Source organism: Trichechus manatus, unplaced genomic scaffold (genome assembly GCF_000243295.1).
Source record: "Trichechus manatus latirostris isolate Lorelei unplaced genomic scaffold, TriManLat1.0 scaffold00041, whole genome shotgun sequence".
Classification (NCBI taxonomy): domain Eukaryota; kingdom Metazoa; phylum Chordata; class Mammalia; order Sirenia; family Trichechidae; genus Trichechus; species Trichechus manatus.
In genome coordinates this window covers 2,469,524-2,487,926 of record NW_004443977.1, presented here as the reverse complement: position 1 = coordinate 2,487,926, position 18,403 = coordinate 2,469,524, and the positions used below count along the sequence as shown (strand labels likewise).

Sequence of the window (18,403 nt, the reverse complement as noted above, 5' to 3'; positions counted from 1 at the left end):
ATGCCCTCTATTACTTGCCTTTGAAAACTAATTCTTAAATAATCATCTTTGAAATTTAATTTTAAATGAATTGAACTTGAAGAACGTGAGAATTTTTAAAAAAATTTTTTACTTGCAGAATAATTAGTTAATATTATTAACTGAAATTATTAGCTGAAAATAACTTCTCATATTACTTATACCAATCTTCTAATTTACCAATGAGACAACTGAAGCTCAAAAGAAGAGTCTTCCCAAAGTCTTGAAATTAGTTGATCATATCATCCAAATCAGATGTTAACTTACGCTATCCTATTCCAATACTTTCTTCACTATCCAAAGCCTTTTCATGCATACAAGTTGAAATCTACAGAAGTGTAAACAGCTTGAAAGTAAAATACATACATTATTCATCTTCAAATTATCAAAGCAGACAACAAAGTTGCCAAGTAACTTGTACTATACAATAGGTGTTTAATAAATTTTTTTGGAATGAATAAAAGAATATAGAACTTCTCCATTATTTTTTAAGAAGATAATAGGTTGAGTAGCTAAATCAAATTTCATTTCTGGTATAAATGTCGTATGTCTTAGTATAGATTTAATAAGAAATATGTTTTATTTTTCCAAAGGGCATTTGGGTACCTGAAGGAGAAACAGTGAAGATTCCTGTGGCTATTAAGATTCTCAATGAGACAACAGGTCCTAAAGCCAATGTGGAGTTCATGGATGTAAGTACAGATACCCAGGCATTTTTATCCATTGTTAGACAGATGACATTGAGAAAAAAACAATGACTCTACAATTTAGAAATAATCTTATAATTAAAGAAATTTCTAAGACCATTTTACATTATACTATACTTTTGGAATCACCCCTGGTTCACAACTATCCTCTAGATAGGATGTTAGAACAAGCTTTTGGAATTTGGAGAGATTTACAACGCCCAAGGTGAATTGTCTTCTATGTCAGAACTGTCATTTATTGTTTTCATATTTGATTTTTAAATATAGCCAAATATCTTTCAAGTAAAAGCAATACACAATTTGAACTGAAAATCTATTTAATAACCATAAATAACCAATTTTATTTAGATAGGTAGATAGCTGCCATCGAGTTGACTCCGACTCATGTTGACCTTATATACAACAGAACTAAACATTGCCCACTCCTGTGTCATCCTCATGATTGCCAGCATGTTTGAGTCCATTATTGTGACTATTGTGCCAATCCATCTCACCAAGGCCCTCCTGCTCCCTCATTGGCCCTCTACTTCACCAAACATGATGTCCTCCTGTAGAGATTGATCCCTTCTAACAACACATCCAAAGCAAGTGAGTCAGGAAAAGTGCTGTTGTGATCCAGAAAGTTTTCATTGGATAATTTTTAGAAGTAGATAGCCAGACCTTTCTTCCTAGTCTGTATTAGTCTGGAAGCTCCATTGGAACCTGTCCGCCATGGATGACCCTGCTGGTATTCGAAATACTGGTGGCATAGCTTCCAACACCACAGCAGTACACAAACCACCACAGTATATCAAACTGACAAACAGGTTGTGAACTTGTATTTAATAACCAGATGTAATGAGTATATTTCTTAAAATTAGTTACATTGAATGGTATTAGAAAAATCGTCTGGTGATGATAATAACAGTCACTAATACTTGAAAAGCACTGTTCTAAATGATTTACAAGTAAGAACTCATTTAATTTTCAGAACACAATGGCTCAGGAACCTGAGGTGTAGAGGTTAACCCAAGGTCACAAAGTAAGGTAATGGCAGGTCTAGGCTTTGAGTTAGAAAGGTGGGCTCTAGAGCAGAGGTTGGTAAACTATTTAGAGTCATAGATAAAGTATACTAGGATTTAAGGGCCATCTGTCTATCACAACTATTCCATTCTGCCCTTGTAATGGAAAAGCAGCCGTAGACAAACAAACAAAAACATAAATTGATGTAAACATGTTCCAATAAAACTTTATTTACAGAAACAAGCTGTAGGCCACAGTTGACCTGTAGACTAACCTTTGCTCTCAAGGGTTATGTGCTTATCGACTATGCCAAAATACATTTGGGAGTAGTGATGATATTTAAAAATGAATCTGACTGGTCTATATTATTATGGTTATGATCTATTCAAGAAGCTCTGGTTGCACAATGGTTAAGCACTCAGCTGCTAACTGAAGGATCAGCCGTTCCAGTGCACCAGTGGCTTCATGGGAGAAAAGACCCAAAGATCTGCTCCCATAAAGGTCGTTGTTGTTGTTGTTGTCAGGTGCCATCGAGTTGATTCCTACTGATAGCGACCCTGTGTACAACAGAATGAGACACTGCCTGGTCCTGCACCATTCATAAAGATTACATCCTAGTAAACTCTATGAGGCAGATCTTTTCTGTCCTATAGGGTTGCTTTGAGTTGGAATCGACTCTAGGGCACACAACAACAATGATCTATTTAGTTGAGATCATCAATCAAGATTAGTTTATATAGTAAGTTAGTCTCTGTTTTAATTAGGTACTTACTTGTGCCAGAAAATCACACATGGAAGTTTACTTTCTTCAATCTAAATTCAGAAGAGAAGACCTTATAGGTACAAAGCTCCATCTGTAGAATAATAAGAGAGTACTAAAGAAGAGAAGTACTTTAGAAGGTCAATCAGAACTTTGAAATTTCCCTAGCAAAAATTGTAGATTGAGCTGTTCAGCAAATTTCAGAGGGCAGGATGACATAAGACTACATATGTAGTATTCTGTTATTTTTTTTCACATTTAACACAAAATATCTTGCCAGGGATTCTATCAAAGACCTATATGTATTCTCTCTCTCTCTCAGCATAATGTCTTCAGTAATAAGAATGATTTTGGTTTTTAAGTGACCTTCCTATGAAAGTTGATGCAAGCATATGCTCTTTGACTTTTTTATTTTTGGATGGATTGCTATATATTTCTACCCAGTTTCTCTTCTAAGCTCTTCTGTAAGTTTTACAGGAACTCAGACTCTAACTTAATAATTTACTTGTGTGTAATATTAATCATTTTATATAAGTCTACTCTTAGCTTAACTTATTATTGGTTATTGTGCAGTAATCAACTGGTATAAACCAGTTGCTCTGATTGGTTGGTGCCTGTGCCTTACAAGTTGCTAAATATTTTAAGTATCATGCCTTGTTACATATCTATCAACATCTATCAAAGAGACATTGAGTCCAGTAACTAAATAATACTTCCTTCTGTAGTTTTCTAAAACTTCTCACACTCTCAGTAGTTACATATCCTGTCTCATATAGTAAAGTTTAAAACTGAAACTTTTTTCAGTAATGTCACAATTAATCTCTTTGATCTCAGTTACGGGTATAAATTTGTGAAGGCAATTCTGCTTAAATTCTAAATGAAGTAAAAGTTATAAAGAAAATTGACAATGAGTAGAGAAACATTATAGGTTAATATGTAAAACTGATAGAAAAAAGAGATCATGCCCAGCTCAGACTGGCGCCAAAGCAGAAATTCACAAGAATGCTAATAATCTCTGCTGGAGGCTCTGCACAGCCATTTTTGTCATATTTCCATGGAAACAGACTGGCAAAAGGGGGTTAAGAGGCTACAAAATAATCACCTAAGAAAGAAGCTCTTAAAACCTCATCATGATTTTGAATGATTATTTGAAAGCTCCTAACCCCATCTTTTTTTTTTTTTTTTCCTCATCTGAAGTCTATCCCCATGGAAACAAGACTGGGGATGGCAGCTTGAAGTCTTAGATTTCCTCCGAATTTTAAATGAGGCTCTGATTGAGCCATGAAAGGAGTCATTTTCCTAGATGGTTGATGGATTTGGGAACCAACAGACTCTAAGGAGTCTCTTCTTTTTAGAAATTAAAAAAACAGTAGGGAAAATATTTTGACTGTTCCTCTCTTACCTGTGGATGAATGCTAGAACATTAACAGATTGATGGACTGCTATCTGCACAGTTTCAATAAATAACAGACAGAAACACTTCCTACCATTTTGGTGACTTCTTTCAAAACATTAGAATGATAACATCAAAATGATTAGAACTTAATTTAACTGGTAAAATAAATGGGGAATTCACTATTTTAAGTAGTCTGGTATAATTTTAACGCAGACATCATACCTATATTCTCAGCTCATCTGTTACATGTGTTAATTACTACAGCTGCTGCAATAACATAGAAAAGCACAACATAAGGGTTTGTATAAGCAAAATTATTTCTAATTTGGATCCAAGGATTGAGTCAAAACTGCAAATATTCCCAAGTAAGTTAAAAATAGTATGTTTGACATACATCCTAGTTTGGATTCTTCCAGAAGCAGCAGCAGACCCTGAAACAAGGATTTGACTGAATTAGTTTATTTTATAGGTGAAGGAAACATTAGTAGGGGAATATGAAAATAAGACAGGCAGGCTAGGTATCACCATGAGTGACTGGAGCATCTTTCCACTGAAGAGACTTTGGCAGCCAATGTAGGACATACACCTCAGAGTTATTCTTCTCAAGGAGAGAGGGAGCTGAGGCCCTTACACCAGATACTGCTGGTCATTGGTTGAGGGCTCCTGGGCTCAGGAGAATATGATAGGAGGGCTGTCTTGCCAGCTAAGGATGGCAGAGCAGGCTTTAGAAAGCAATTGGGCAAAGGAAGGCAACTGGAAGTCGTCTAGTACAGCGCTATGGTAGATCTTCCAAGGATAAACTTTCAAATGAAATAAGATATTCTGCTGCATGACTCTTGCAAACTCTAGTGTATGTAGCTACATATTAATACATGACTCTTTTGCAAACTAGTGTATGTGTATAATTATACGCGTGTGTGTATGTGTTTTATACCATCTTATAGGGGGAAATAAAGCTTGCAAAGGCCATGGAAACTACATAATGTTGTTAAACATTAGATCCATGTTCTTCCCCGATGCAATAAATATTATTAGATTTATCAGATGTAGCTACTCTCTACTGGCTATTATAATATATGACATAAATCCAGCAACTTCATACTCAAGATCTCATCACTACATCACACACTTCTATTGATACCCAAGGACAAAGCAGAAGGCTTTCAGAATTTCTTAGTTTTAACTATAGGCAAAAGATAAATAAGGAGCAGTTTGTATTCTATTAAATGCTACATTAAAAGCAATAGAAGAGGAGTTTGGACACAGGGCTGTTACTAAGTTCACCTGACTATGTCTAATGGATTCATAATGACAATAATAACACACTGCTGGTGAATAACCAGTACATTCTTCATTCCCACACTGAGAAACATTAAGAAAATGACTCCAAACTTCCACCTTCATAAGAATGTCTGCATTTACACAAGCTCCTAGTTCTTGTTTCAAATCACCTCATTTCATTAGGAAAACGTCGTGTTTTTTTTTTTTTTAAATCCATCAAATGGTGCAGAACATATACCTTAAAATGATGTTATTGAGCAGGATTCCAGGAACTGAGGATTAGGGACTGTTAATATAAGACAGCCTCTTTAGTTTGTCTGGGTTCCCACCACTATCATATTTAAACCCATCATCAAATGACATCATATTTGCCTCGGAAGGACATATATTTTGAAATATTCTGCCTAAATTATTGGTTTTCTTAAAAAAATAAATTAAGCCTAGAATGAAGGAAGTTCTTTAATTATCTTAAATTCCAGTGACTGGTCATTAATGCTTACTTAGTGCTTACCTGGATCCTCTTGGATTCAATTTCAGCTTCCCCATGCCTGGCCAACCACGTGGTTCACAGGTTAAGGTACTACTAGGAAATGTGTTTCACATCATCTGAATGTATTGTGTTAATGATAACCATAACTGATTAAAAGAGGGACAACTTGTTTCCCTTTTCCTATACCATAAAGAAATGTTATTTATTTTACCCAACTGTCATTGTTGTGTTTTCTTAAGAAATGTCCATGTGAAATATGCTTATATGTTTCTCTTCCCTATATTGCCCTTATGATATTCAGAATCTTGATGGGAGTTGGTTTACCTATTATCTAGTTGATATCATGTTAATGAGGTGAGAAAAGCAGAGTTTATTGATACCATTTATATTTTTACTCAGATTATAGCAGACTTGCAAAATGATTTGGAAAAATATTTTGTTGTATAACATTGTTTTCACACTACATTTTCATGCATATGGCTTCCTATAGTTAAAAGTAACCCTTAGTTAGATCCTGTATTATGTTAATATGTAGTGGATTTTTAAAACTTCACAATATTTAATCCAATTACATGTTTTGGCCTTATAGGTTTTTCATTTGCATGTATGAATACATTTCATCTATTTCAAGGATAAATAAATGCAGAACTCCTTTTCTTTTAAGGCCCATTACTTAGATATCACAAGATGCTATGCTACCAGCATGTTCTCAAAAAGTAAGTTAACCAACCCTTTTTCTCTTAAGAACAATTATAGCAACGAGCTAAGAAAGCTTCTGTTTAGTTACTTTCCTTTAAAAAGAAGTCCTCAAATAGAGACTACGTAAACTTCATTAGAAACAGAATTTGGAGTCTTTTAAGGCTCTATTTTTTAAAAAATGTTCCAGTGACAAAAGTAGATTATTTCTGTTTTTGATTTATTTCATTGGCCCTTGTCCACGTCCTGTTAGTTCTGTAAAACTCAGTCAGCAGCAGAAGCAGCATCACATCTGAAATGACTATTTCGAATACCCCATTCTTTATTTCTGCCCTTCCAGTTCATTTCCTCAAGGTCCCACTTCAGGAATGTTTTACCCTCTCAGGTATCTCCAAGTCATTGTCTCTTCCCATTTCTCACTATCCCTAAGCTGCCTTCTGTCCTCACATCCTTCTTCAGCCAACTTTGAGTCATGTCCCATCGTTATAATCACGTTCTTAAAAAAAACTTTCAACTTTCTTGTTTCGCAAGATCATACGCCTCTCCTCAATCTACATATATCCCTTAGATTATCTCCCGAGGTCCTCAAATTCCATCTCTATGCCAGTGCCTCAGGAATTTACATCTCAGGAACAGACCTCTGTTTTTTGAATCAGACCTCATCTCTGTCCTTGGTTTTGCCACATTGAAATCTCAAGGGTATCTCAATGTTTACACCCAGAATGAGTCTCTTCATCTTCTTTTCTAAAGCTCTTCTGCCTCTAATTTTGTCCATTTAAATAATGTCTATCTCCATGCACTCTATTGTCACGTCAGAAACGTTGGATTTACCCTTGATTAGCGTACCCTGTACGTCAAGCACTTCCAATACAAGAGCAAATACTGTGATTCTATGCCAGAACAGGCATTCAGATAGCACTCTCTTCTTCCCGTATTCCATTGCCATCACTTTAATCCCAGCCATCAATTTCTTCAGTTTGAATTATGAAAATTGTTGCCAGTTTGATCTCCCCACTTTTTATCGGTGGTGGTGGTGTTAGGTGCCATCGAGTCAGTTCCAACTCATAGCGACCCTATGTACAACATACTGAAGGCTGTAGTCTTTGATCCTCATCACTAAATACTTCAAGTCCTCTTTGCTTTCTGCAGGAAAGGTTGAGTCATCTGCATATTGCAGGTTGTTAATGAGTCTCCCCCAATCCTGATGCCAAGTTCTTCATATAGTCCAACTTCTCGGATTATTTGCTCAGCATACAGATTGAATATGTATGGTGAAAGGATACAGTGCTGAACCACACCTTCTCTGATTTTAAACCAGTCAATATCCCCTTGTTCTGTTAGAACGACTGCCTGTTGGCCTATGTACAGGTTCCTCATGAGCACAGTTAAGTGTTCTGGAATTCCCATTCTTTGCAATGTTATCCATAATTTGTTATGATCCACACAGTCAAATGCCTTTGCATTGTCAATAAAACTCAGGTAAACATCTTTCTGGTATTCTCTGCTTTCAGCCAAGATCCATCTGACATCAGTAATGATATACTTTGTTCCATATCCTCTTCTGAATCCAGGTTGAACTTCTGGCAGTTCCCTGTCGATGTACTGCTGCAACCATGTTTGCATTATCTTGAGCAAAATTTTACCCCTCCACTTTTTAATATAAAAATTGAATTGTGTCACTCTTCTACATAAAACCTTTTGGTGGCGTCACTGAAGTACAGTAAAATACCAGATCCTTAGTTTACAGAATTCCTGATTACTCCCCCAGTTTTCTTTCTCTTCACTGACTTTCTTTCAACTCCTCTTACAAACCAATCAAGTCAGTGACTACAACTGGGATAGCCTTATTCCCCATTCCACCTAATTAACTCCTAGTTAACCTTATACTTCCTCAAAGATTCCATTTCTGATCCCCTTATGTAGTTTATCATCCACCATTGCACTTCCTCCAGCACTCAGAATTCTCAGTTGTATTGCCTATCATGGAACCTTGGTAGAACAATGGTTAAAAGCTATGGCTGCTAACCAGGTCAGCAGTTCAAATCCACTAGCCACTCCTTGGAAACCCTGTGGGGCAGTTCTACTCTGTCCTACAGTATTGCTGTAAGGTTGCTATGAGTCAGAATCGACCGGTCAGCAATTGGTTATTTGTTTTGTTGTATTTTCTATCATAAGTTATTATATATTTATTTGTCCTATTTTTGTGGTAGAATCTCACTCTCAACCACTAGACTGCAAGATCCTTGAAAATAGGGACTTTGTCTGCTGACTCCACCACTACATATGTAATGACAAGCATAATACAAGCACATAATTTGTAGCCATGAATATTTAGTTAATTGATTGAATAAATCTTTTTCTGCCTTCTAAAGACTTATGTTTATTCCTCACTTAATACTTCTCTATTCCAGCCTAATTAATTTTTGTAATATTTTCCCCCATCAGTCCTGTCTTTGTTTAGCATATTGTACTTGGATCATTTTCCTTAGGTATCGATATTACTTATCCCTGATTTATTTCTAAAAACTCAGCTTCATAGCTGTTTCAAATCAGTTATGACTCTGTAGGTAAGGTTTAACACACCCTCTGAGAGCTCTTTAAGAAGGAAAATCCCTTGTAAACTTTCTCTTATGCATCCAGGAGGCCATTAATCTCCTCTGGTGGGGGACCTTCAGACAGCTACCTTGTGAATGTTTTCATTATTTATGGGAGACTGGTACTGGGTTTCCTTCCTAGCTTCTTACTCTTAAATTTCTTGGATAGTGTTTGCTCCCCAAATAAAAATCTTCTACTAGAAGGTCCCCCTTGTCTCCTGTCTATTTATTTCTTTTCCATAAGAAATAAGGGTACAGAATGGGACCCTATATAAAAAGAAGGAAAAAAAATTGATTTATCACAAATTTTGGAAAATAAAAGTAATTGACTGCAGTCATAAATTATCCTTGCCAGTAACACTTAACTGAATTTAGTAGATAGTCTAGAGCATGAACTTTAAATATTGCCCTAGGGCGTACTAAAGTTTATGAAACCAGGCAAAGTATTTGACAAGTTTTGCATTCCATGGGCTTAATTTCTCTCCTAAAGCACCTAAAAGAGACTAGCCAAGTCCAAAACAGGTTGGACTTGTAAAGCCTCAACATGTGACTTGGTGAGGCATTACGGAGTGCTTTCTGACTGCCCTTGTTTCTCCAGAGCATTTTGTGAATTTGCGTGAATGAAAGGATATATTTCTCAAGAGCACACAGTTTATTATACTAATATTTAAATTCAGTGAATGGAAATCAGTAGTCTGTTAAAAGCATTGCTTTTCATATTGTAAGTATTGTCCAGCTCTCTGGACTTTACAGTTTGGGGAATTTCATACATGATAAAAGGATGTGTTGCTGTGCCTCATAGAGCTGGAAGAGGAGAATTAGACTGGTCATATCTGAACTGTATTTGATAATTTGATGGCTTAAGAAAAATTCCCACTCGGTTTGGCAGCATCACTAGAAGAAACAGTTTATAAAATATGGAGATTGTGCAGAAAATGTAGGTCAAAAGCTTTTGCCCTTAGGGCAAACAATGACCAGGGAATAAAATTTCCAGAAAATCAGCAAACACAGCAAACTTTGATATGGATGGTTTTGTTAATGCTCTGTTTACAGATTTAAGTATACAAAATATTGATTCTGCAGAAGGAAAGGGCTATCTGAATAAAATCCTGGTTTGCATCCTGTGGCATAAAATGATTTTAGTTATTCATATGACAGTAATTTGGTTCAGAGAATGAAAGCTTAATATGCTGTGATATTTACAATATAATATGTGTGCTTGTGTGTATGTGTATATGCAGCCAGTGGAGTGAATATATATTATGTATATAATATATATCATGGCTACTAAATGATATATGTCATTTTAAATGATATAGTGATATATATTCGCTCTACTGTGGTGTAATGATAAATGGTAAATATGCTTTCCATCTTATTTTTTAAAATATGCCTTTGCAAATTTAATGACATCACTAGGTAATCAACTATTAGAATGATCACATGGTTGATGTTGCCAGAAATTGTATTACCTGAGTGACTGCATCATAAAAACATCTTAAAAATTTTGTTATGATAGGCTTTTTCAAAATGATCAAAATAATTCCTTACTCTGTCTTAGATCACTGCTGTATTAATCACAGTTTGTGTATATCTTTTGCAAAGCATGGACTGTCAGAAACTAAACAAGTTGACGGTAGGTCTGCTTTTACCTGGTTGCATCAAAAGAAGTTGTGAACAGAAACTTCTTGGCATTGTCTCCATCCTATCATCACCTGTAAGTTAATAGAGTGAAAAGATCTGAAGTTGACAGTTAAAGTTCACTCCAGGTTGCTAGAGATCTTAATGTTCAGAATTTAACTTCCCATTCAACAGGAGTCAGTAATGCTGGATCACAAGTGGGTGATTGGATGTGACCATTTCCCTCTACATTAGATAAAGAAGCTATGCAAACAAAGATAAATTTGAGTAATGTTTTATTTGTAGAAATCTTTTTTCTTTTTTTTTTTAACCGTAAGACCTAAATGTGCCATAAAATGTGGAAATGGACTATGATGGAGTCTAACAAAAACTTTTAACTTAATGCAATACCAAGGCCAGAGTGAAAAGGAATTAGTCTAGCATGTCCTTCTTGAGAAATTAATAAGATATTACACACTGAGTCAACTATTAATAACAGATGTATTTTTAAAATTTCTAGAACCATCTGACAAAATATATAAAATTCAAAACTGTGTTATAAAGTGAAGAAAGAAATGCTTTTTTGCATCTAGTTTGAGCCACAGGAATGCCTACAGTTGGGCATTATTATACCTATTTATGAGGAGAATGAAGCTTACAGATAGTGCTAGCATCATTTTTTTCATCCCAAAGCTACTAAGAGAAGACAGGGCTTGGATTTGAATTGAAAGTTCTCTGGCTTCAAACAAAGTCTGCTGGCTGCTCCTAAAATTACTCTAAACCCAAAACAAGCAAATCCATTGCCATCTAGTTGATTCTGACTCATAGCGACCCTATAGGACAGAGTAGAACTGCCCCATAGGGTTTCCAAGGCTCTATATCTTTACAGAAGCAGACTGCCACATCTTCCTTTCTCAGAGCGGCTGGTAGATTTGAACCACTGATCTTTTGGTTAGCAGCCGAGCACTTAACCACTGCATTGTCTAAGTGGGAGAAGGTTGCCACGAGTAGTAGAACATATGGCATTTCAGTCACAGAGTCTTATTTCTTCTGAGTTTTGTCTTCTGAGTTTCTACTGCCTATGGTTGCTTAAGAGGTATTCTTGACCCTCAAAGTCCTGTTGAAGGCCTCATCATTTTCTCCTTATTTGTTATTGCTCTATATGACATTTTATGTCATTCATCATTATCCTTAGATTTGATAATCAAACTGAAGGCATCTGAATTTCTAAAATGCCCAAATTCTCTGGATTCATACAAATTAAAAAAAACTTAGATATATGATATTGCATAAATATTTTAATTTTATCATTACCACTTTGCATAAAATGATTATCATAGAATCGATGCTTTGTTGAGTCTGTTAAAATAATAAGTTGTACTATATATACTGTATAAGCAGCTTGATTTTTTTCCCAGTGATGAATAGATATCAAGATACTCTTGAACATTTCTAAATGCTGCTGCAGCTCCTAAGGAAGTCATATTTTTGGTATGCACATATCAGTATAAAGAGACAGTCTGTCATTTATAGTTTACGCACAGCTAGGCACAGTGAGATTAGACTTAAGAGTGAGCACCCCTGAGATTATAAAATTATGAGACCAGTTTGTCACAGAAGAATAAGTGAATAGTGAGGGCCCTTCATCTCAAAACTAAAAAAGCTTAGGGTCCTTATCACTGCAATTTTATCTAGGATTTTGATCCACTTACAAATTTAATCTAACCTTTCTAAACTTAAATGTTCCATCGTCTGTTAGAAAATAATTAGATGCTGTAAGCAGAAGTCGGCATACGTGGAGTTCCTTGGGAGTCCCTAAGCTCATTGAACTGACGAGTTTGTCAGATACTGGTCAGCTGATACTGGACCAGCAGCTAATAATAGCAGGAAATGCTGCTTAGCTAGGTGAGAAAGTTAACTTGGGGAAAATGAAAATGAAACATTTGGGATTTATGGTCAAAAATAATTTTCCCTTTTTCATTTGTTTCCTGGTAAGAAAATAGCCAAGGGAACCACTTTTTTTTTTGTGAAGATTTATAATTAAGATCTAAAGCCTACTTGATTTCAGCTACATTACCTGTAATTTCCTTGTATCCTCACAAAGAAATTTTACTGAATCAGGAGTATGTTTGGCATAATGCATACAAATAATAGGTAAATATGACCAGCAAATTAAAATTGTCAGCCCTAGAAGGTGCATGGTAAATTAACCATAGGAAACATGTGTAAGCTTTTTGGGAGTGTTGAAAACACAAGGGGTTTGAATATAAAGCTGAAAAAGGTTTTTCCTTCTGTGATTAAAGCCATGAACTGAGTTCCTTTAAAATGAAAAAATAAATACATTTCAAAATGCAGAGCACTCACTTAATGAAAACGTTACTATACTCTCACTAGAGAAACAATATTTTGTTCTTTTGCAGAGATGTTTCAAAATACTACATTCTGTAGTTTTTCATATACCTGTGATTTAAAAGAAAGAAAATTTCAACCTCTGTCGTCTCTGATTTACTACTAAATTTATAATGTGCATACTAGGGTATAAGACTAACACCTAATAATTCTTAAATTGCGTATGTATGTTATTTTTGCATTCCCAACAAGGTTATAAATGTCATGTAGTTAATAGCTATTTCACACTTTGTATCTCCCATGATACCCGTTTACTGAATAGAAAGTCCTCAGTAAATATTTGTTTTCAGTTTGGCAGATGATAAAAATACGTTTATTTCATTTATTTATTTTTTTAACAGACATTTATGGACTATCTACTATGTGCAAAATCCCATGTTGTTGTTGATGTGTGCCATTGAGTCAATTCTGACTCATAGTGACCCTATAGGATACAGTAGAACTGCCCTATAGGGTTTTCAAGGCTATGATGTTTATGGGGAGCCCCGGTGGCACAGTGGTTAAAAGCTTGGCTGTTAACAAGAAGATCAGCAGTCTGAATCCACCAGCTGCTCTTTGGAAACCCTATGGGGCAATTCTCTGTCCTGTAGGGTCACTATGAGTTAGAATTGACTTGATGGCAACAGGTTTGGGTTTGTTTTTTTTTTTAAATCTTTACAGAAGCGAATAGTCACATCTTTCTCCCACAGAGAGGGTGGTGGGTTAGAACTGTCAACCGTGTGGTTAGCAGCACTTAACCATTGTGCCATCAGGACTGCTTGTGAAATCCCATACTAGCTATGTATTCTAATGATTAGAAAGATGAATAACATGTATAGCCCTAACATTAGTGCGGTTGCAGTCTAGTGACACGTCAAACCGATAACAAAACAGAACGTTCCATAAGATTAGAAGAAAAAAAATATAACAGGAGACTAGTAGAAGAAACTATAATTAATGGTGGGGTTTAGAGATTTTTTAAAAATTTTCATCAATGCAGAATTACCCAAATTATTTCATTTCCAATTTATTGGGTAGCACTTGTCTGATAAGTTATTTAGCATTTTAGTCCCACCCCTGTTGTTGTTAGTTGCCATAGAATAAGTGGGCTCAGACTCATAGGGACCTTATGTATAAAAGAACAAAATGTTGCCTGGTCCTGAGCCACCTTCATGACCGTTGGTATGTTTGAGCACATTGTCGCGGCTATTTGTCCATAGGTTTTCGTTGGCTGATTTTTAGAAGCAGAGTGCTAGGCCTTTCTTCCTAGTCTTAGCCCGGAGGCTCTGCTGAAATGTGTCCACCATAGGTGACTCTGCTGATATTTGAAATACAGGTAGCATAGCTTCCAGCATCACAGCAACATACAAGCCACCACTTTATGACAAACTAACAGATGGGCATCCCTGCCTTATACTATATCTAATATAATACTCCATTTTTCTCTTTGTATGGGCTGCTGAAAAAGCTTGGGCTTTATGTAATAAAATGCATGTGTTTTATTAAATAAATCTACCCTTTGTTTTAGTTCATTTCTTCTATTCTTATTTTTGCTGTACATATATTTGTTTTTACAAATGTGTGATTTTATTGTAACGTGCTTTAAATGCGGAGGGGATAAATGAATGTACAAATATTTTTCTATAATTTATTTAACACTGACTTCCTCAAAATATGATATTAAAGTTTAATACAGATCTTAGATGTAGGTGAATAATTCTTTATTTTAAACCCTGTATTTTCTTGTATCTAGTTTTTTTTTAAGTATTTATAAATATGTTTTAAATACTATAGTTCTCTTTTACTTAAAAGCAAGAACTTGTTTCTATTTTAATGTACTTATTACTTGTGAGTGTTAATATATTAAGAATTTCTAGCTTTATATTCTAACTCAGAAGAATGCCATGGATTATCTTCTGTTTTACTGGGCTATGGCTATGAACATATTTTGAAAAGGTTTGTTATTTTTTTATCTGTAGATACAAGTATCTCTCATATAATGACCACGACAGTATTTTTAGTTTGTAATCTTTGTATTTTTGAGGGCTGTAAGTAATAGTACTTTTTTTCATTAGAGAAAAAAACAACTCTTCTGCTTGGTAATCCAGTTGCCATTGCTAATAATTTTCTATAGAAGTAGAATAGTACAGTTTCAAAACAAAATTCATTTTCTCCCCAAATGGATTATAGTGTCCTAAAATACTATATATCTTTAGTGAACTTTTCTTGTCAGTAAATCTATATTTATGTATTTTGCAGACATTTGTAACTATTAAAGAAATATCATTCTTATTTACAAATGGGAATTGAGATATTTATAAACCATTGGGGTGATATTCTGCTGGTGGAGTTTTCTAGCTGAGAATATTGGATTGTCCTAATAAGGAGAAAAGTCTTGCCACTGCCACTGACGTAAATAGAATTATTACACGTATCATCCCTTTATTCAAGGCTTTGTCTATTGTGCAGGGGAACTTAACCACCATCTGTATCTATAAATATCCGACTTAAATGTATAGGGGATTTCTGTAAGCTTTTTTTTGAAAACCTAAGTGAACTGTTCTAGATTTCTACTTTTTAATAAAAACTTAATAAATCCAAGTTTGGAGACCTCTTATATGGAAGAGGTCTTATATGTATTTACAGTCAGAAGAACTTGATCAAAGTTCTAGTTTTGCAAAATACAACTCGGAAGCCCACAGGAAGCCTAGCTAATGTCTCTGTTTTTGCAAAGCAAAACAGGATTTGTTGAATATGGTAAAAATAATATTATCTATTAAGTGTTGTACAAGTGTAAAATGTGACTTGTTATATTATTCTGGGAGATTGTAATACATATAACAATACGTTAATACTATGAAAATGTATGTTACCTCTTTAATCACATGTGAAGTAACTGAGGACATGATGGTAAAAAAGCTTCTGTTTATTTTCCATCTCTTGGATCCTGTTCCCTTCAGGATGGCGCACTTTATTCTACTCTTTGGTTGATTTCAGGGGGTTAGGACAGCAGCAGGGCATATGGTGCAGTGAGGTGAGCAGTGGGTGAGAAACACAAACTCTTGTACTTCCCTAAATTAGTCCATCGGAAATTACTGTTTAATCTGGAACAATCCTTATCTCCAGGTATCCTTCTATAGTCTTTTTCCATGGGTATAGCAGTGCACTATTTCCTATTATAAGTGGAGATGAGGTACAGAATGTTCCTGAATTGAATTTAATATTTGTCTCATTACAAGGCTCATGCACAGTTCTCCAATTCTAATCAATAATTTTTCTGTCTTTTAGATTTATATTTTGATTAATCTGTACTTCTTAAACGAATATCCGAAAAACAACATAGAATTTTTGTAAAATCTGTTAACTGTGACCCAGGTATGTAGAATATGTTTTCTCATTCATGATGGTAAGAAAGCAACAAAGACCATCCAGCTTTAAAGAATACTTTAGTACAGAGACTTGCATAATTAACGCCAAATTTTCACAATAAGAAAATGAAAGCCTATATTTAAGAACTTCCTATTATTTAGGAATTTATCTCTGCATGTGTCTTTCCTACATTAACAATTCAAAAAGGTACAGTGATGTTTCAGTTTCTAAAGGGTAATGTATATACTGTATTATGTGGATAGTAAATGAAGGTTTTAAGGTATCTCTGTTAATGATACAAGGTATTATTTTCATCGCCTTAAATGAAAGGCATTCCAAGCAAGCCACTGTTGCTTCGAGGTTAACAGTCAGTCCATAAGACATGATGAAAGACAGTGCTTATATTTAAGTCAGCCAAGCATTCTGTTGAAAAATATGTATTTGCTAACTAAGCCATTTTTTGAAGCACGATCCTATGTTATCTAACTGTCCTTTGGTGGTGAGATATTATATTACAAGGTCTCTTTGTGCTATGAGGTTGATAAGACTGAATGTGAATACTGGCATACGCCTAAACTACTTGACTTACAAATCAGCATTAGAGCATGAAGTATTCAGGGACAAGGAGCCTTGAAAGGTTACTAAGTGATATTTTTCATTTGGGTTTCTCCTTCTCAAGTGTTTAAATTTAGGAACATGCCGATGTTTGATAGGGAAGTGGCATAATTTCAAGGAAAAATTTATCTGTAAGTAAGAAAAAAATCATTTTCACTATTTAAAGAAACATATGAAATGAAAAAATAGGTATAGCTCGATGAAGATTTGGAGAAATCTCATGACCCAGTATGCTTATATAGGCTGAATGTCAAATCATGTTTCTTTGTCTCAGGGTTTTGATTACTATGATAACACTTTACAGACAGTAATAATATATTTACATTTCATCCATGATAACTGGCATTTTTAATTTTCCATTGCAACATCAGTTGACTTATGTATTAAACTAAGAGACCAGATCTGCAGTTTGTCAAAGACAAAACATAAGATGTCATAAACTAATGGATGTGTAGTTTTGGCTTTTTTTTTCCCCCCCTTTTTATTTATTTATTTTATTGGGCTTTAGGTGAAAGTTTACAACTCAAGGTAATTTCTCGTACAAAAATTTATACACATATTGTTATGTGACACTAGCTGCAATCTCTAATGTGACAGTATACTCCCCCTTTCCACCCCGACTTTCCCGTGTCCCTCCAAACAACTTCTGTCCCTTCCCGCCATCTCATTCTGCCTCTTGGACAGGAGCCGCCCATTTGGTCTCGTGTATCTGCTTGAACTAAGAAGCACACTCTTCACGAGTATTATTTTATGTTTTATGGTCCAGGCTAATCTTTGTCTGAAGAGCGGGCTTCGGGAATGCTCTCAGTTCTGGGATGTGTAACTTTGAGAGAGTAGAAAGAATTTCTTTATCAAGCAGTGATTGTGTATTACTTAGTTCAATTAAAAAAGTAAATTACATTAGCTTACTTGAACAAAAATGGCCATGTGGTGGGACTAAAATCACAGGATACAGTCATGCCTCAGGAATGACCTGAAACTAGGAACTTAAAGCCTGTAAGGGTCAACAGAAACTTCTCTCAACTCAGCTTCTGCCCAGCTTGTGTGAGGTTCCCCACTAATCCCTAACCTAGGAATCAGGGTTTAGGAAAATTATTCCCATTGGCCTATTCTAGCAGCGTGCCTATTTCGGGATCAAATGAGAAGGCAGAATTCCTTGTTCAAATGGAATTTTTCATATACACTGGATGAAGACCAAGATTCATAAAAATGGGGAGGGAAGGTTAAAGAGGCAACCCAATAAGTGAATACTACAGAGAGTACTTTTTTGGACCAACCGAAAAGACCAGGCTAGAGCATGAGTTCCGGCAAAATGGCGCTCTAATAAATAAATAAATTCACAACTAGAAATTATACAAAGACAACAATTAGAAATCCAAAAGATAAACAACAAGATTTCAGAAGTGGACGGTGTCATAGAAGGGCTGAGAAGCAGGTTTGAAACGGTGGAAGACAGGATCAGTGGAA

The 18,403-nt window shown here is 35.2% G+C and overlaps 1 protein-coding gene across 1 annotated transcript in view; it reads left to right on the top strand.

Moving 5' to 3' along the window:
- Positions 1 to 18,403, top strand: part of ERBB4 (erb-b2 receptor tyrosine kinase 4) — a 624,218-nt gene that overhangs the window by 562,195 nt on the left and 43,620 nt on the right. Inside the window, exon 19 of the mRNA XM_023731191.1 lies at positions 612 to 710. Coding sequence (XP_023586959.1) covers positions 612 to 710 — 99 coding nt within the window. The remainder of the gene's footprint in view (positions 1 to 611; positions 711 to 18,403) is intronic.